This window comes from Siphateles boraxobius, unplaced genomic scaffold (assembly GCF_051911475.1).
Source record: "Siphateles boraxobius isolate OS27281-9 unplaced genomic scaffold, OSU_SipBor_1 8, whole genome shotgun sequence".
Classification (NCBI taxonomy): Eukaryota; Metazoa; Chordata; class Actinopteri; order Cypriniformes; family Leuciscidae; genus Siphateles; species Siphateles boraxobius.
Window position 1 is genome coordinate 36600017 of NW_027509208.1, and position 20486 is coordinate 36620502.

Consider the following 20486-nt stretch of genomic DNA (forward strand, 5'->3'; position numbering starts at 1 on the left):
CGTTACATTACAACGCTCATTATTATACATTATTACGCTCTGGATTTTAAGTTTTTATGTGCCTTGAAAAAGTCACTTGCTAAAAAGTGGCAAAATGGGACTAAAGAGTTTGTCGGGGACATTAAACCTCATGACACAGAACAGGTAAACTACTGTACTTGCTACTCCACTTTCATAGCCTTTATACACTTACTCTTGCAAAGTGTTATGGCCAAACTTTACATTTTTACTTCTGGCAAAAGCATTAAGGCTTCAAAATTCAAGTAGGGTTCATTTGTAAAATTTATTTTGATAAGCAAAATGTGTAAGAGAATCATAAACTTGTCAGTCAAAAAGCTAATTTTCTGCAATAATCCAAAAGCCAATGAAAAAAATCTTATTGGGTTTTTGTTGAGGGAACCATGGTGATGCTAACTTTAGGGTTAGCCTGCAAAATGATGTCAGAAGAGCTCTAAATGAGACGGTTGGCATACAATAACATAGCGTTAAAAATTAAGTATATGCTTCAAAAGAACAGTTCATACATACAGGGGTTTGTAATAAAAATGGCATGACTGTTGTGTGATCCACTGATGCTACTGTAGGTTTGTAGACTATTTCATTTTGATCATTTTTGTTTCTAAGAATGAAATAATATCTAGCAGTAACATACAAATTCCCCAACCTGATGCAAAATTGAGAAATATTGGAATTTAATCATGCAAAATGCAAATGGTGATTGAATATTAAACATGCACACTGAATATATAAAATATTATCAAACAGACTGCAAGAACAGCTTTTTGTTAATACAAAATAGTATACTTGCGCATTTTAGGCAAGTAAAGCTATAATGCACTTACATAACAATGAGTTTCATGCTCATATCTTCTGCAATATATAAAAGGGTGTGACAGATGCCCCTTTGTGAAAAGTATGCAATACTGACACATCCGAGAATTCAATCTTGACACATTTTCTTGCCATTATCTTGCTATACTGAAGAATTTGCATGAAATGAGGAGGACAGTTTAGACGCTACAGACTGTCACGTTGTCATACCAGTGTGAGTTGCAATCCTAATAAACAGGATGGGTCTATGATTCTTATGCAAGCTCAAGTAGCACACGAGTGAATGAGTTTGTGTGGTCGTCCATGTATGAAGAGGGATTACTCTGAAAAGGTGAGGGAGAAATTAAGTGCGCGGTGCTAATGATTATGATTACAGAATGTCAAATTGGAGTGTTTTTCCTGGCGAAATGGAGATGAAATTGAAAACCCCAGGATGACGTTCGCAGGCAATTCAGACTGAGAAGCTGGAATGGATCGATACACCTCTAAACTGTCACCTGCTGTTGATTATGGTGCAGGGACTTACTTGCTGGTGGTTGGTAAGTGCTGCTTTTTCATAATACTATTGAAATATCCAAGGTTTTATGTTTTCAATATTAATGACAACTCTCTGAATAATACCTAGGTATGTTTAAAGCTGCAATATGTAAGATTTTTGTAATAAAATATCCAAAAATCACCTGCACAGTGTGATATATTTCCTGCAGTTGTGTATTTAGCCTACAATATCACAAAAGTTCCCAAAGATTTTTAATTTTAGAGAAATTCCAATTTTAAATAATGGCTCGTCCTTGTTCACTTGTTGGCTGTCAATGACGTAATATCCGCATCCCTGGTTTCCGATGGTTAACCTGGTTAACCTCACGAGTTTCATTCGTCTAATAAACTGACCTGTGTGAGTAGTAATTCAGCACTTGCGGGTAGTTCGGTAGAATAAAATGTCCTTATTCCTTTATATCCGTGTGGCGCTAGAGGTACACGTCACGATATTGAAAAAAATGTGATATTGCGATATCGATAATGAATACTGCGATATCGGTATTAATTTTGATTTTTTTAAACATATGTAAATTTACAAAGGTATGGGAAAACTCATCAAAATAGATAAAAATAAATAAATGAGCATGTCTATAGAACAGGAAATGTTAGAAACAATAAAATGAATCTAAAAAACAAGTAAAAAGAAAATGTCGAGAGAAACAGAGCCCATCAACAACCGTGCAACCACCTTTAGAAGGCAATTTGAACTTTCCCCGGCACCTGGCCACTGCATGCGTCTTCTCAGATCGGATAGCTAACTGATTTATCAAAACGATTGAATTAACACCTGGTCACATAATGTGTTTTCGCAAAACGGATATAAATCCGATCTTCGCTATATGCAGATTTAATGGAGTTCACGTCACCGAAAGCAACAGAAATGAGCTGCATTTTATTGATCATCAGCTAAAATCGAAATCAAAGACTACAATAAGAGAGAGCAGCAAAAGCACTGGTAAGATCATTTCGTTTTACTTTTAATGAAGATAATTGTGTGTTAAGCGTCTGCGACTTACTTTCACTTTAATTTGCTCGTTGGCTTGATAAATAGAGCTTCTCATCTGCGGTAATGCGTGTTGCAGTAGTGCCGTCATATCTGGCTAAAATATTACATATAGCCTATAACACGCTCTCACATGTTTATTTTTTAGCATTTTTGGGAAAAGTTAAATTTACATATGTTGTTTCAACAACCAGATGCATTTACACTTGTCCAGTTTCGTCTGGATATAAAGTTTCCTCTTCGATCTTCTCCCTGAGCAACAGTAATTTTCTTACTTTTGTGTTCTTTCTTTTGCTCCCTTTGCTCTCTCTTTAGGTCCTTTCTTTTCTTTTGCTTCGTTTTGTTGTCTCGGTCTATTTCTTCACTGATTTATGTTCCCGCGGAGGCTCCACGCTAGCCTGGCTCTGTCCTCCAACGTACTTCCGCTCAATTTTCATTTTCCTTCAGTACTCCGTTTGCATGTCGAACGGGACGCATAAAAAAATAACGTATAATTATCGCGAGACTTTATATAATGATATCAGGCAACGTGATATTTTGATTCGATATATCGTGCACCCCTAGCGGTGACATCTGTCTCTCTTTTGCAATCATGCCCTGCTTCATACCACAGTCCTGTTAAAAACATCAATGTATTCACTCATCCATAAACATTATTAGATCCATCAGTATGACGACATGTTCCATAATTCCGCTTATGCGTCATCAATCTACGCCTTTCTTATTGTAAGAGGTTAGCGACCCCTAGCAGCGAAATAAATGACATATTGTAGCTTTAATGTATGAAGAAAGTGGGTGAAAAAAAGTTTCACAACCTTCTTCCAAGTTCTTTTTAAAATATTAATGATTGTCACTGGTGGAAAATTATATTATATAAGGATCCGAAAAATATGCAATTATTCCATTTTTGTAGTTGTTTCATTTACTATGTACTTTTTTTATCTTACATTTGACTATGTACATAAATGCTGTCAGGTATGTTGATTTTTATATGCAAGGGATTGGCTCACACATCACGTTTCATTTGGTTTACCCCAGAGCCACAATGTGATGCCACTGTTATCACTGGACTCCAGTAATTTCCTTGTTCACGATTTAGTCAGGAGGGCATTGGCATTACATTCACATTAACATTGAGAGCGCATACCAGCAAATCACAACCTACTGTTTGACTGTCTGACTTGATAGTAATCATAACACAAATTTACTACAGCATTTTAGTCTTAGATGGAACAAACACTGATCACCTCATGGCCATATTAAACAAAAATGATTATTATGTAAATCAATGTGAATCTTGTCAAGTCCAGTTTAGCGATCTCCATTTGAGATTTGAGATATTCTGCTCAAATCAAAGTGTCATTCGGTCGTTCTGTGTTCTGTCACGAGCTGCTTGATGCGACAAAAAATAAAATCCAAACAAGAAAAATCCAAATAAATCTCGACTATAGCCTATTGTGATTGCTGAATAACTGCACTTATCCAGCTCTGTATGACAATACGTCTTTTTTGCTGTTGTTTTAATAGAAAAACATTAAAGTAAATTGGATTTATTTGATTACTAAGAATTCACCTTTTTTAATTTTTAAGAGAGCTTCCTTGTTTTACCAGTAGGCCCTATGATAAATAGCCTATAGTATATCAGGAAACTAGATGAGGTCAAATAAACCATGTGTATGGGTTGACATTCTCTTGATTTATGCTTATAGGTTAAAGTGCAACAATTCTGATGAGCTTTATTCCTCAAATGACAATAAATCACTATGATTATAATTTTGAGCAAAATAATTGGGATCATCATTTTAACCATTATGCAGCAGGACGAAAATGTGACTACTTTTTCATTGATGAAAACTAAACTAAACAAATTGTCAGGATTCCACCAGCTTCACTCACTCCTCCCACTCATTCACTCACTCCTCCCTCTCGTTCACTATCCCCTGAATACTGATCACCATCACCGGCACATCATCATCTCACCTCCCTTTATATTCAGCTCCCTTTCACACACTCATTGTCTGGTCTCGTCTACACATGACCCACAGACTCTCCTGCTATACTTACCTGCCACTTACCTGCCTTCCGTTCGACATTATACAAGCCTTGCCTTCAGCCATCATCATCAGTCTTCTGCCTTTCATCTGAATCCGTTCCTGGGACCCTTCGCCTGCATCTGCAAAAGAGACACTTGTTAATTCCTCAGCTAAGTTACCATACAAAGTATCATCTGTCTTCATACTCACCATATCACTGTCTGCTTCTGCAAAACCCGTCAAATAAACCTATTCACTTACCACCAGTCTGACTCCTGTTCCATCCGTGACAGAAGACCAGACCAAACATGCAGAATCCAGCGGAGCCCGTGGAGAACTCATCTCGCGATCCGTTTGGTGAACTCGTCCAGGCAGTTCGCCAAACGCTCCTTTCTTCACCACCTACCGATCCACCCGCCGTCTCCGAAGATCTCATCCACTCGGCACGCCAACACTTACTTCCGCAAACATCCGCTACTTCATCAGCTGCCTCTGCGAGTACCATGGCCCGACCAGCGACATTCACCGGAGAGGCGGAGGACTGCAGCGGTTTCCTTCTTCAAACCTCCCTTTACTTCCAGATGCAAGTTCACCAGTTTTCAAACGATTCAGCCCGTGTGGCCTTTATTATCTCCCTGTTATCCGGTCGAGCGCTCCAATGGGCCCAGTCTTTGTGGAGTCCTAACAAAGAGTTACCAACATCCCCAGAAAACTCCCGGAAGGCAAGCTCGTGCCATTGCCTATTCCCCAGCGTCCATGGTCCCATATTGGAGTGGACTTCATGACTGACCTGCCCCGATCCGACAACCACACATGTGTTTTCGTAGTTGTGGATCGCTTCTCTAAAGCCTGCAAACTAATTCCCCTGCCAGGACTTCCTACTGCTTTCGAGGCCGCAGAGGCCCTCTTCAATAATGTATTTCGGAACTTCGTAATTCCCGAAGACATCGTCTCGGACAGAGGTCCGCAGTTCATTTCTAGAGTGTGGCAGGCATTCTTCAAACGCCTCGGGGCTACGCTTAGCTTGTCTTCTGGATACCACCCTCAGACTAACGGCCAGACTGAGCTGAAGATCCAGGAGATCGGACGTTACCTCAGGACCTACTGCCACCAGTACCAGGACAGCTGGAGCCAGTTCCTTCCCAGGGCGGAATACGCCCAGAACTCCCTTCGGCAGTCAACCACTGGGCTCACCCCCTTTCAGTGTGTCCTGGGCTATCAACCTCCTCTCTTCCCTTGGTCGGGTGATCCCTCCCAGGTTCCAGCTGTCGATTTCTGGTTCCATCAGAGCCAGAGGGTATGGGACTCGGCTCACGTGCATCTCCAGCAGGCAGTGCGGAGGCATAAGGACCAAGCTGATCGTCGGCAATTGGAAACTCCTCAGTATCAGCCAGGACAGAAGGTGTGGCTATCAACTCGAGACATTCACCTCAGCCTGCCTTGCTGTAAGCTGAGTCCTCGATACATCGGTCCATTCACCATACAGAGGCAGCTGAACGACGTCACATACAGACTCAACCTTCCTCCACAGTACCAGATATCACCTTTTCATGTTTCCCTGTTAAAAACCGTCCAGCTCCCAGGCCCCAGGGTAGACCTCGTCACCGCCCTCATCCCTCTTCTCAGTCGTCAAGAGCCGTCTCGGAGGAGGGGGGTACTGTCAGGTTTCCACCATCTTCACTCACTCCTCCCACTCATTCACTCACTCCTCCCTCTCGTTCACTATCCCCTGAATACTGATCACCATCATCTCACCTCCCTTTATATTCAGCTCCCTTTCACACACTCATTGTCTGGTCTCGTCTACACACGACCCACAGACTCTCCTGCTATACTTACCCGCTACTTACCTGCCTTCCTTTGGACATTATACAAGCCTTGCCTTCAACCATCATCATCAGTCTTCTGCCTTTCATCTGCATCCGTTCCTGGGACCCTTCGCCTGCATCTGCAAAAGAGACACTTGTAAATTCCTCAGCTAAGTTACCATACAAAGTATCATCTGTCTTCATATTCACCATATCACTGTCTGCTGCTGCAAAACCTGTGAAATAAACCTATTCACTTAGCACCAGTCTGACTCCTGTTCCATCCGTGACACAAATACAGGACATGGTTGACGAAATATAACAACAACTAAAAAGTACATTTGACACAGGACTAAGACTAGATAAAAAGAAAAATAGCTGAAAAAATGAACACTAATAATAAGGGACACTGCATCTGCTAGACAACAAGGTAGTGGAGAGGGGTCTAAAATAAGGTAGTGGAGAGGGGTCTAAAATTAAAGGCATGTTGTACTCTAATTTTGAGTGAGTGCGCCACACTATTGAGAATATTGAGCTGAAGTTTGACTTTACCAAATTAAATCGCAAATCAAATCGCAATATCAATCAGATATTTTCCTTAAATCGCACAGCCCTACCTGCTTGGACCAGCTAATGACCATCATATGCAACAACAAAACCAGTTTGATCCAAAACATCCATGCATACTGAACTTACTAATTTAAATGTTATTTATGATATTATTACACAATATTGCTTGTAAATTTGGCACAGAGTATATGGTGACTGGATTTGATGCTTAACAAGCTGCAATTAATTAGAATTCAAACTAGATCTCAGACCAACTAGATGAAGAATTCAAATTCAATTCTGAATTTGATTAGCCATGATTTCATTCTTAGATCGGTATAAGCCTCAAGCACAGATTGATCACTCATTGAGCTGTGAAATGATCATTGTTCAATCCCTTTCAGGTCGCATTCAGATAATTTTTTATTCATTATATCTAGATGGAGAATATGTAATTGGTATATTAAATCATTCACTATTTTTAGCCACAATGTACAGAGATAAATGTCAAAGTCAGAGAGCCATGGAAACCTAAGTCTATTTTTATAGACCCATGGCTTATTGTGGACAAGTCACATACATTCCCAGGCATTTATATGTAGCAGGTGTTGGAAACCACTATGCAAGTGGGTTAATCAATCACTTGAATAATCAGAGATTAACTCAGACAGCAACCAGCACTACTGCATCCAAATACACTCGCAACATGCTTCTCATCTTCAAATCTTCCCTCGGCATACACTGCCGTTCAAAAGTTTGGGGTCGGTAAGATTTGTAATGTTTTTAAAAGAAGTCTCTTCTGCTCACCAAGGCTGCATTTATTTGATTAAAAATACAAAACAAACCCAGTAATATTGTGCAATATTATTTCAATGTAAAACAGCTGTTTTCTATGTGAATATATAGTAAAGTGTAATTTATTCCTGTGATCAAAGCTGAATTTTCAGCATCATTACTCCAGTCTTCAGTGTCACATGATCCTTCAGAAATCATTCTAATATGCTGATTTGGTGCTCAAGAAACATTTCTCATTATTATCAATTTTGAAAACAGTTATTTACATTTTTATTTCAGGATTCTTTGATGAATAGAAAGTTCAAAAGAACAGCATTTATCTGAAATAGAATATTTTCTTTTGTAACATTATACACTACCGTTCAAAACTTTGGGGTCAGTAAAAAAATTTATTTATTTATTTATTTTGGGGGGGGGGGGGTCAATACTTTTATTCATCAAGGAGGAATTAAATTGATCAAAAGTGACAGTAAAGACATTAATAATGTTACAAAAGATTCTATTTCAAATAAATGCTGTTGTTTCTTAGTTGTTTTTTAGAATCCTAAAAAAATGGTACACAACTGTTATCAACATTGATAATAATGAGAAATGTTTCATCCAAAAGAGTACATTCACGATCACCAGCTCAATAACAGATATGAATAGGACCAGTTTAATGCTCTTTACAACATAAAATACTCTCCTCTCCACAACATACTAATAACTGTAAGAAAAATCACAAAACATCTCTGTAATCTCAAATGTTTCTCCTACACCGCAATAACATTAAAGGGATAGTTCACCCAAAAATGAAAATTCTGTCAGTATTTACTCACCCTCATGTTGTTCCAACCCCGTAAGACCTTCTTTCATCTTCGGAACACGAATTAAGATATTTTTGATTAAATCTGAGAGCTGGATCACTCCTCCATAGGCTTCTTGAGGGATTGAACTTGCCGACCCCGAAAAGTTATTAAAGACATCGTTAAAATAGTCCAAGTGACTACAGTGGCTCAATATTAAGTTTATCAAGCGACGAGAATACTTTTTGTGCGCAAAAACAAACAAAAATAACGACTTTATTTCAACTATTCATTTCCTTCTCTGTTGGCCTCTAGTCAGTTAACTTAGTGTGATTGCGTAGAGCTACGTCACACGTAGGCTCACTATTGCCCGACGCTGGTCATGTGTGTGATGTACAACAACAGAAGCTTACGCTATTACACTAGTGAACTGACTCGAGGCCCACAGAGAAGGAAATGAAGAGTTGAAATAAAGTCGTTATTTTTGTTTGTTTTTGCGCACAAAAAGTATTCTCGTCGCTTGATAAACTTAAGATTCTGCCACTGTAGTCACTTGGACTATTTTAACGATGTCTGTAATAACTTTTCGGGGCCTGCAAGTTCAATCCCTCAAGAAGCCTATGGAGGAGTGATCCAGCGCTCAGATTTCATCAAAAATATCTTAATTCATGTTCCGAACGTGAAAGAAGGTCTTACGGGGTTGGAACAACATGAGGGTGAGTAAATACTGACAAAATTTTCATTTTTGGGTGAACTAACCCTTTAAATGCTGACACTTTCTTTTAAGATGTTTCTTCTGAGGAAAAAGTATACAGAAGTCTTCAGAAGAGATCTTAAAAATATCAATCAAAGCGAATTGGGCAACACAATTTGTATTTGCACTGATTTCATGGTAATTTACCGCAGCAAGCAACCTGAAAAAGAAATAGCTGAAAAAGAATTACAAATAATAATTAGAATTACACACCTCTATAAGTCCAGAAGTTAAGTGCTAACTCTGGATATCTGTTTTGATATTTATCTGCAGTTTCACTGTCTCAGGTTATGCATTGCACAAACATGAAAAAAAAAATCTTACATTTTTACTCTGAGAGTCAATTCATGTGTAATACCTGCAGATACATGTACAACTCTGGATTTTTTTTAATATTTCCATACCAGAGTAAAATGAAAGTGTTATGCATTAGATCATATAGTGAAGCTGAAGAAAGGGTCTTTCTATCTCTTTTGAAGGTCAGAGGAATAAGGTCATTGAACATGTTTCTCCTATTCCCTCAGGGAGGGTCAGACGTACAGTACACATGCACACAAAATAGTCTTCTGTCGACACAATAGGAGTATTACAGTATGTGCTCTCTGTATGTCCCTGTTTGACAAATGTAACAACTTCAATTGTTTCTATCTACAGTATAGGTAAGTGTCACTGCAGTGCATTTACATTAGATCTCTAGCAGTCCACGCAATCACTGCATGTGGCTTTGCATTTATGATGGTGGTAAGAACGAGAGAACACGGCTGTGTCCGAAACTTATGAGCTGCATCGCTGCTCATTCAGACAACAACTTAATATGCAGTAATTGAGTAAAAACAGGCACGGCTTCAGGTCTCAAACAAGTTTCAACAGTAGCCTACTTTTTCAAAGTACAGTTCACCTAAAAAATTTAATTTATATCATTATTACATAATCTTTGTTAGATTATTAGTTAATGTTAGGGATGCATGATATAGCAGTACCTTATCAATTATCTGGTGATATTAGTGTTTTTTAAATCATTATCTGTCAATGATATTTATTGTGCAATGCATTCTCATTTCCTCCATTTTTACATTTAGATTACCTTTGCGATCACCTATAATGCTCACTTATAGTTCATCTTTGAAAGTTCACTTTGAAAGTTCCCTAATAATTTAAGAACACTATTAAATGTGGCTAATCTCAAAATGCATTTTTCATACTGTGCATGATGCCTACATTTACTTGTAGTAGCATTTAAAACATTTGATTTTAGTTTTTAGTGTTTTAGTTAGACACTTGTGCACTCATTTATCAGCAGTGACATTAAAAGTATTACAGTAGCATGCATCCTTATCGAAATGTAATGAATATTATATATAGATATCACTTTCATGGACCTTTGGTTGAAAAGATCTAGAGCAAATTCAATTTCAGTGAATGTACATTTCTAGAAATAAACTGAAAAAAAAAATATTAATAATTTGTTGGTACACTAAAAAAAAGGGACTAAGATTTATTTTGAATATTTTTACTCAGAAATTGTTCAATTTCGCAAATAATTACAAAGAAACAGCAAGTAGAAAGACTGAACTGGCATTTTCTTGTAAAATGTACTCGAATAATCTGTTGTTGTATTTAACTTTGAAAAATCTTTTTTTTACAGTGTACATCTAGGTAAAGAAGATACTTAAAAACTGAACATTGTGGCATTTTAATAGGATATAATATAAACAGCATGTAGAAGGCAGCATTTTTCAGCTTTCGAACACCGTTGCGAGCAGAGCGGAGGACAGACCAGCGTTTCCTGATGTGCTCAAGAGAATGTGACAGCGCTCCACTGAACTGTACAAAGGAAATCACAGAGTTGATGAACGTCTTTGTAATGCTCTCAGAGACAGCTCACTTGACTTTGTTTACCGTTTACACCAGATCCATGCAAATCCCTAAGAATGCACCAAGAAATATCTCACAGTGATTTATGATTTTTTTCCCATTTCTGTCTGACATGCAGTTGCAGGAGTGCAACAGAACATGCAGAGCTTTAGAAATAGCATTAAATCTAGTTATGTAAACAGTTTAACTGCTCAGTACACTATTAAATACTAATTTAATGCTTTTCTGCCAAAGATGCAATAGCATGTCAGCGCTTTTGTCTGATTAGAGTGAGATTAAACAGAGGATAGGAAACAATATTGTTCTTTTGCTTAATTACTTTTTGGCACCTCAATGGAGACTGAGCGTCTAAAGAAATCAGACTGCAGAAAAAATCATGCTGTAATTATTTTTCCAATTAGCAGTTGCCTGCGTTTTTTTTATGCAAGATCTTTTAAATGAATCATATTCATGTCAGAGTGCATCTGTTGTCATGCGACAGCTTCAAAGAATACCTGTTAGGCTTTTCTGAGAATCTGTTTTAACCCTGTCATTAGGTTAATGTCCCTGCCTGTTTTTATACATCTATTTATGAACACGACATAAACAGATGTTGACATAGGTAAATGTCAGTGATGTGACATTAAGTGTGCTAATGTGAAAAGTCCTGCTTCCAACAAACTATAGACAAAGCACAATCTCGAAAGCCTGCTTTCGTCACACATCAGCCATGAGTTAACGATAAGTCATAATTTAATTAGAAATTTCCCTCAATAGAATTTTAATATTGGGCAAGCTATTGACTGTGTAACTAGCTCAACGAATTGAGAATTTTTTAATTTGCATTACATAATGGGCTGCAACCCATAATCAATTGTGCCTCTGCCTACATTTATGCAAAACTCCCCTGGCATACCTGTACAATTAGCAGATTATTGACTTATTTTCACAATTAGCAGATTATTGACTTATTTTCGCACAGTTCTTTGCAAAATACTACAGTGTGGTATGACCTGCAACGTTTACCTTTTTTTTTTTTACGCCTCAGGCACTATGACTGGAGCTGCTGGGAACCAAATAACATTAAATATAATATTACATACTGCTGATCTGCAAGAGCAGATGCCATCTTTCAAAAGACACATTTTCTTAAAGGCCCACTGAAGTGCCTTGAAATGCACAGCATTATTCAATGTGTTGACGTCATTTCCACTGTAACAGGAAGACAGGGCGGGACATATCGAACAGCTCCTCCCCTTTTTTAAATAGCCAATAGCGTCTCGTTTATGTCACAGCTCGGCCAGAGCCCTTGAGCTCGGTAAAGCCGCAGTTTCCTCCTAATCTCTAACCGTTTCTCCTCCTAATCTTCCCCATATCGCTTTCAAATATAGCATTCTGTGCAGAATTCAAATGGGTCCGATAAGTTTTGTGGTCTGCGCCGACTTGCGCATATGATCTGGCGCCGCTCTGGGCTACTGTAGGCATTTCTCAATACCAAGTAGGCAACGTTTGGACTTGTGTCCTTGCTAGTTCGGACATGGAAAGTTCAATTCAGGAGTACAAACTTCCAAGGACGGGAGGACACAAGGCCGGTAATTCTCCAAATGGAACATCAGCGTTCTGGATAACATCAATCAGCTTGCAGTTCGCGTGACACTAAAGTGAATCCAGACTTCATTCGCCCCAATGAAAAGCATATCTACACTGTCTGAATCGTTCACTATCCCCTATATAGTGCACTATGTGCCATGTGTTTGTTTGTTCGTGTGTGTGTGTGTGTGTGTGTGTGTGTGTGTGTGTGTGTGTCTTTGTGAACAAGTGAACGATTTTAGCCACAGCGTCAGCGTATATTTATAAATTGGGGGGGGGGGGGGGGGGTTGGTGCTGTAGATTCTAGACAGCATTTGATTGGACAGAAAACCTGATGAGAAGCTGAAGTGCAGAGTGATGTCATCAAAATCATTGATCCATATTGACAGAAGTAAGAGACTGTACGTTTCAAATGCTTAGATCTTCTAAATGTGAATTTTGCCATTGTTTTGGAGCACACTACTATAGATAACAGTACGGCTAACATATTCATACTAAAAGCCAAAAAAAAAAAATTTTCAGGGGGCCTTTAAGACCATTTCTAAGAACACTGTTGACCACACAAGAAAATCAGTCAGATTTTGGCCCTGCTTTTTTACTGCCGTTGGCTAGATTGCCATGAAATGCGTTACTGTTCAACCCTGTTCAACCCAAAAATTGATCTTTGGGTGGATTTTCATCCCAGCATAGATGATGTAGAACATATCTTTTCAGTTGAAGAGTCACCATGATTGCTTAGTGACATTTATATTTTTCAAATAGGCTAGTGGTCTTCCTTTTTTTATAAACAAAAAATAAATAAAATTGACATGCATATAGGACTACTGTAAACAGAGATGAGCTTGTCATACAGAGTTGAGATTGTATCGCCAATTGCTTTACAACCTTTGCTTCTTAAAAATTGTTCAAGAGTCTGACCCTAGTTAAGGGTTGAACCCCGACAAAAAAAAGCAAAATAATATGTAAAATAGGCTATATATTATTTTTTTACGTTTTTAAAATTATGTATTCGCATGTAGACCTACTATACAGTACACCTTTCACAGCATCTTCAAACAACAGTTAGATAAGAATTGCAAAAAAGTGGTCAAGACAAGTGGCTAAAAAGTACATCGACAAGACATACGTACCGTAATTATTTATCAAATTTATTAATACAGATTTATTTTAGATTTAAAACGTCTTCAAGAACTTACCTGTAAAGTTCCAGGGTCGACGACAAAAGCGTCGCGATACAGATGAGAGAATGAGTAAAATGCTTCACATAACCTACAGCTCAGTCAAAAACCCCAGCACAGATTATAAAACGCTGATGTGAGTGAATACAAACCTTACCTTAAAATGTTCTTGATGGAATGTAAACATACATCCAAAAATAATCCAAAACCCTAATCCAAGCTGCGATCGATCTGTCGAATATATGAAGTCTAATTAACATAAGCATAAACATTGTCAAACTTTGAGTAGGTTGCTTTAAAACCATGAAATGAACGAATTAAACGAAAATAATCATTACAAACGGGCCTTTCATTCTCTTGGGGTTTTTTACTTCTACATAACTGTGACAGTCTCTTCATAGATCACGTGAAATCCCCTTAATTAACAAACAGAATAAATGCGAGTATACTTTTATGCACTTATAATTTATATACATCATTTTGAACATCGTTTTTGAGAGATGATTTTCATGTTGTGATGTCCTGTTCTGGCCTACAGACAGAGTGCACGTGCGTCCTTAACGTCATCACGATGGCACGTTGTGACCGCATGATGAAATTAGCTTTTTTGATTTCTGCTAACATTTTAATTATTATAATTATTATTAATAATAATTTGTTCATTTTAAAGTTAATTCAAATAATTTCTAATTCAATTTTTTTGATAATTATTGATACAATTATATTTATCTTAATGCTTTCATGCATGAATTGACAACCCCAGTCAGGATTTTTTCCCCCCGTTTTATTGCTCTTACGACATGAAAAACAAGATATGAACTTTTATTTGATCTTTTACACATATTTTTTTAAAAGAGATTTTCAGATGTCCACTTGAGTAGACATTGTGCGTTTTTTAGAGCTACTGTGTTATACATAAAACAGAAATAACACAGCTATACTGTGCGTATTTAACAAACTAATGATTAAATGATACAAAATCATGTGAAAACCATAAAAATATATATATAACACACACAGTCACCGCTTCAATTATTGTAACAATATAATAAATCAGAATTTCCTCCTAATCTAAAATCAATACTTTTAAAATTTAACAGTGATATGACTTCTTAGATGTTACTTGATGCTACGACATTTTTTTTAACCTGCAAGAGTCTCCCAGGATAGAAGGAATGGATTAATATTCTGGAGCAATTTGGCATTTCTGACTGGCTGTTGGCCATCTTGGTTTTGAGAAAAAAAAATACAACGGCTTGCCACTTGGTGGCAATGTATAGGATGATGCAGCACTAGTGTCCACTGTAGAGGTTGATGTGCAACTATGCCATCAAAATCATGCATAAGATAATGCTTTTTGAATAGCTGTCCACTGCAGTGACCTCTATGCGTGAAAGGGTTTAAATAAATTCTTTGGCACTGGTGGTGGATGAATGTAATGTTATATAGCATACAGTACAGGTGGAGATAATCAAGCCCGTATCATAAACAAAGACTTTAAAAATATCAAGACAATGCACTCATATTACCATGAATGGGAGAAAGTGCAACTTTGAAAAATGTTTTAACAATATTTGAGCAAGTAACAACGTTTATGGGACAGTTTATGTCAGATTTTTGTTGCTGATTTGAAATATGTTAGTTAAATGTGATTTCAGTTTCAGTCACATAGGACTTGGTCTCTGATGCCCAAATAGCTGCCCTGAGGTGTTGCAAATATGGTCGCCGAGTGAACAGACTTTTCTTAAAAGTGACTGTCATAAATCAGACACAATCTTAGTTAGTTGATTGATCTGAAATTTGATTTATTCTTTGTTTACCCCAAATATTTCTCCAGCCTTCCTCTCCATCCTGGGCAACGCAGCCGTCCTGGTAGCAGCCGCTTGGCGTCACAGTGTTCTCAAAGCTCCTGAGCTCCTCACGGTCAATCTGGCCGTGACTGACATTGGTATGGCTCTCAGCATGTACCCACTCTCAATCGCCTCGGCCTTCAATCACGCCTGGATTGGAGGTGACCCTTCCTGCCTGTACTATGGCCTGATGGGTATGATCTTCAGCGTGGCCAGCATCATGACTCTGGCCGTCATGGGGTTAGTGAGATATCTGGTGACAGGAAACCCTCCGAAATCAGGTAGCTACTGTGCTGATCGCATTAGGTCCCAAAGTGAGATTTAGAAACATTGATTGCTTTATTGATTCAATATTTCATTTAATTTTGCTGCATCCAAGCACAAAAGGTCAATGTGTGTTTAATGAACTGTGTTTTTATATATCCTGGGCAATAACAGTGGAAATGTTCAATAGCTTTTATAGTAAAAATTTTAAGATTTGTCAAAACTAAACACTGAGAAATATTCACTGTAAAAAGTGTGACAACTAGCCCTGGTCTCCCCTATAACACGTATGGTTTTACACAGCAGAGATTGAAAACTCCATTTGTACTAGCAAATTACATACAATGTAATCACAGTAAAATAAGAATAAATAGATGACACATCACTGTGTTTCTATTGTCTGATGATAAAACGAGATTATAAACAGCAGGAAGCCACAAATAATACATTGTCACCACAAATGGCATGAAGTCGCGGGATATAAAGGGTTCCATTATGTGCTTTGTTAAATTAAAGTGTTCAATGCAACACTACAGATGTGTCCTCAGAGACTCCCGCTGCCATTCTTTCGCCAAGATATACCATCAACTGTTGTCAAGGCAACACTCCATGTGCGTTGTGTCAAAAACGCCCCAAAGAACAGAGGAGCGGTGTCAGCAAGCTCATTATCATTTAAAGGCATATACACTGAAACGGCGTGCTGAAAACAGAGCTGTTTTTGACCATGTAAAATTTGTGTTTTCTTAAAATACTAATGAGAATTTTTAATAAAAGTATAATACAAAGTTTCCATTTAGACGCTAAGATTCGAATTAACTTGTACAAAAATGGCATTATATGACCCCTTTAACAACATTCTATGTAGGCCTAAACTTAATTCTGTCATTTTGTGGAAACGCTCAGCCAATTGTATGACCCATTTTTATATATGACATATGATTCATCATCCAAAATGAGCTTTTAAAATGTTCTGTATGTACTATGTGTACATTGTTAGCTAACTGCGTGATTTGTATATCTACATTTCTGGAAACATAACTTTAGATCACTTAGAATACGAGATTATAAACAGCAGGAAGCCACAAATAATACATTGTCACCACGAATGGAATGAAGTCGCGGGATATAAAGGGTTCCATTATGTGCTTTGTTAAATTAAAGTGTTCAATGGTTGGTGAAAAAAGAAATGTGGGCAAAGATTTAGAAAAAACAAGAAACAATATTTTCATCTATATCTAAGTGAAACAGATAATTGAAAATATGTAGGTGGAAAGACTTGCTTCTTTCCACCGGTTGTTGATTGTATGCAGATCTAAATTTGAGCTTGCAGTCAATATTAAGACTAATGACTGAAGTGTATTGTTTCACCGGAAGATTGAGTTATGACATTTATGCATTTTGAAAATACACCGTAAGAAAAAATCTGTAAAAATGTTATTTTCTGCCAGGATCCATTATCCATTAACAGACATTTCCTTTAACCCTAAAACACAATGCAGTCCATAATTCAAAATATGGGTAAAAAAACCTGTGAAAAATCAATGCTGAAATTTCCTTTATATTAACACTTTTGGCCCTGTTTTTAATTCCAAGAAATATATGTTCTTGTAATAAATTGTTATTTTTAGACGATAGTTTAATATATTCATATTAACAACACTCTATGTAAACTTAATTCTGTCATTTTGTGGACACGCTCAGCCAATTGTATGACCCATTTTTATATATGACATATGATTCATCATCCAAAATGAGCTTTTAAAATGTTCTGTATGTACTATGTGTACATTGTTAGCTAACTGCGTGATTTGTATATGTAAATTTCTGGAAACCAACTTTAGATCACTTTAAATTTAAATTAGACGCATGCATTTTCTGTAAGAAGCGATGTGTAAGCGTTATACAAATAAATGTGAATTGAATTGAATATGTAGACTCTTAACTTTATGTACTTTTTAATTATTTTGTACCAACGTGAAACACAAGCACAGAAATTATGCTTGAAATCCTGAACAATGCATCAAAAGGTTATTGGGTAATATAGACAGACTGATGGTTAATCTGTGATTTCCTAATTAGACAGTTTTTGTTTTTCTTTTCAAATTTACCAACCTGCTAATTAACTTCAAAGCTCCTCTGCATTTACAAAGAAACCTGAAGGAAAAATAGGTTATTGGCAATGGTATTTGTTACCTGAGAAGTCTTGAATTTTATTCATAGGCATGGCTAAAATTTTTATTTCAAATCTGTTACAGGAAGCAAGTTTCGAAGAAAAACTATAAGTATATGGATTGGTGTCATCTGGCTTTATTCACTGCTTTGGGCAGTGTTTCCTCTTCTGGGATGGGGAGGATATGGGCCGGAACCCTACGGTTTGGCCTGTTCTGTGGACTGGGCCGAGTACCAGCACTCCTTAAACGGCTCTTCGTTCATTATGTCTTTGGCCATCCTGTGCACCCTGATCCCATGTGGAGTCATCCTGTTCACCTACGCTGGCATCGCCTGGAAGCTCCACAAGGCTTATCAGTCCATCCAGAGCAATGATATCCTGCCCAACTCAGGGGCCGTTGAGAGAAAAGTCACCCTGGTAAGGGCCATCCAATATTGCGCACTAAAATATTAAGTGCTTTCTCAAAATTGGAAGGCTCCATTATTACTTTTCAAATTTCCTTATGAAAAGATTAATTAAGGGTAGGGGTTTTTTTTTTCCTTTAAAGAGCCATTTACTTTGAAAGCTTGTCTTTTTGATTTCTGATGTGTGATGTGTGAACGCTCCAGGGTTTGGACGTACAGTGACACTGCATGCTGTTAAACACTTAAAGGACACGTTTGCAGTTTTTCAACCTGCCTTGCATTGTTACAGTGTCTGTATATAAATGAACAATGTATAGGCTACTCTTTCTCCGTTGTAACAACACAAAGCTTGTTAAAAACCTGCAAACTTTTGTCCTTTTAAGTGTTTAACAACATGCAGGGTCACAGTACGTGCAAACCCTGGAGCGTTCACACATCTGGAAGCTTAACAGTTTTTCCTGCTGTAAGTGACAGACGCCGATTCACACCCCTGCTCCATCTTCTGCCACAACAAAAATGTTTTGCTCAGCTGGTTTCCAATCTAAAATCAAAAACCTAAGAGGAAATATTTTGCTGTTTGTTTCCCAAATTATAGAAGTGGGTAAAGGTCAAGATCCAGTTCCTCTTTAAAGGTCACTAATGGAAGTAAACAGATTCCAAGAAATAGTCCCATGTGTGCTTGCCAGGAACTTGCATTTAAAGTGTTTTGTAAGTGTATTGTTAGGGCTGTCCCTCCTGGAGGTAAGGGCAAAATGGCAATCATCTATTTCTGAACACTTTTCCCTGTACCTGCCAGCTATGATCTTTAAGCACAATGTTGTTCATAAACCTTAATTATTAAATGGTGCATGTGGAACCATCATTCTGAATTAATGCATGAGTGCCCTTTCCTCCAGACAAGAGCGGCAGCCTGTCCAACATGAATCACTCAGAACTGCTTTCTGTTGTCAATTCAAGTTTCCCTCCTGTGTTTCAGATGGGTATCCTGATCAGCGCTGGCTTTATTGTGTCCTGGACGCCCTATGTGTTCATCAGTCTCTGGACCATGTTTCACTCCGAGGGCAAAGACAGCATGGCGCCCATTGTCAGCTTGCTACCCTGCCTCTTCGCAAAATGCTCAACGGTGTACAACCCTTTTGTCTACTATATTTTCCGCAAATCTTTCCGCAGAGAGCTACGACAAATCCGGATGTGTTGTTACCAAGGCTGTTGGGATGCTGTGATCAAAATCACAGGAGGAGAACGCTCAGAGGAAAATAGCGGGGCACAAAAGACAGGAGAAGAGTGACCGCACAATGGTAGAGGTCACCTCTAATAATATATTGGAGAGGTGAGGAGATAAGCTCCAATGAATAAATCAAAGGAAAGAAAGGTTGCCGAATGGTTTGAAGCCTAGAAACACTTGGTCTTGGTGTGCTAATGCATCTTCAACAGTATCAAGTCTGTGTCTACAGACCACAATAGAGCACTGCATGAATGTAGGACACAAAATGAAGCAATTGACTGAGAAAATTTTATTTTAAACTATTGGAAATATAGTTCCATTCCAGATATTCTTAGGATATTCTCTTTCAAAGACTGTTGGTGATTTGAGATCCAGCATGAATTCAACACACTGTTCTCTGTTCACTGACAATCCCATGTTTATCTGTTTGAGCAATGTCTTATTCTTTTGTCCTTTTATATAATCTTTTATCGCTGTCGAACCTTTTTGCTTTCGTCAGATCGTTGTGAGATAAAAGCTATTGAAGTCCTTTATGATAAATGCTTTCCATTGAACCTGTTTTTCATTAAAACCATTTTGTCACACTCTGGTTCTGTGTATTTCCCTCCTGTGTTCTTTGTTCTTCAACAATCAATGTGATTTTTTATTTATTAGTGCCAGATTAATGCATCCAAAACTGCAATTACCAGTGAAAGGGGCTGATCATTGGGTGACAAAGATTGAAAGAAGGATCCTGTTGAAGGCTGTTTGCATGACTCCTTCAATACAAAAACTCCATTGAGACTTGATTTTAAAAAAAGTCACACTCACCATGTCAAGCTATAAGGCACAGATGGTCTCTTACTGTTGAATA

General features: G+C 37.8%; 1 protein-coding gene across 1 annotated transcript; it reads left to right on the plus strand.

Annotated features, from left to right (window-relative positions):
• Positions 1-1042: 1042 nt before the first annotated feature.
• Positions 1043-20222, plus strand: opn8a (opsin 8, group member a). The gene is made up of 4 exons (XM_077220818.1): positions 1043-1370; positions 15558-15851; positions 18090-18421; positions 19385-20222. Exons 1-4 carry the CDS (start codon positions 1301-1303, stop codon positions 19694-19696), a joined length of 1008 nt encoding a protein of 335 aa, XP_077076933.1. The 5' UTR covers positions 1043-1300; the 3' UTR covers positions 19697-20222.
• Positions 20223-20486: the final 264 nt, after the last annotated feature.

Excerpts from the sequence above, each read along its gene's own strand:
- opn8a (XM_077220818.1), top strand. The coding sequence starts at position 1,301 with ATGGATCGATACACCTCTAAACTGTCACCTGCTGTTGATTATGGTGCA. Across the intron at positions 1,371-15,557 it reads GACTTACTTGCTGGTGGTTG|CCTTCCTCTCCATCCTGGGC; the intron begins GTAAGTGCTGCT and ends ATATTTCTCCAG. Across the intron at positions 15,852-18,089 it reads AGGAAACCCTCCGAAATCAG|GAAGCAAGTTTCGAAGAAAA; the intron begins GTAGCTACTGTG and ends AATCTGTTACAG.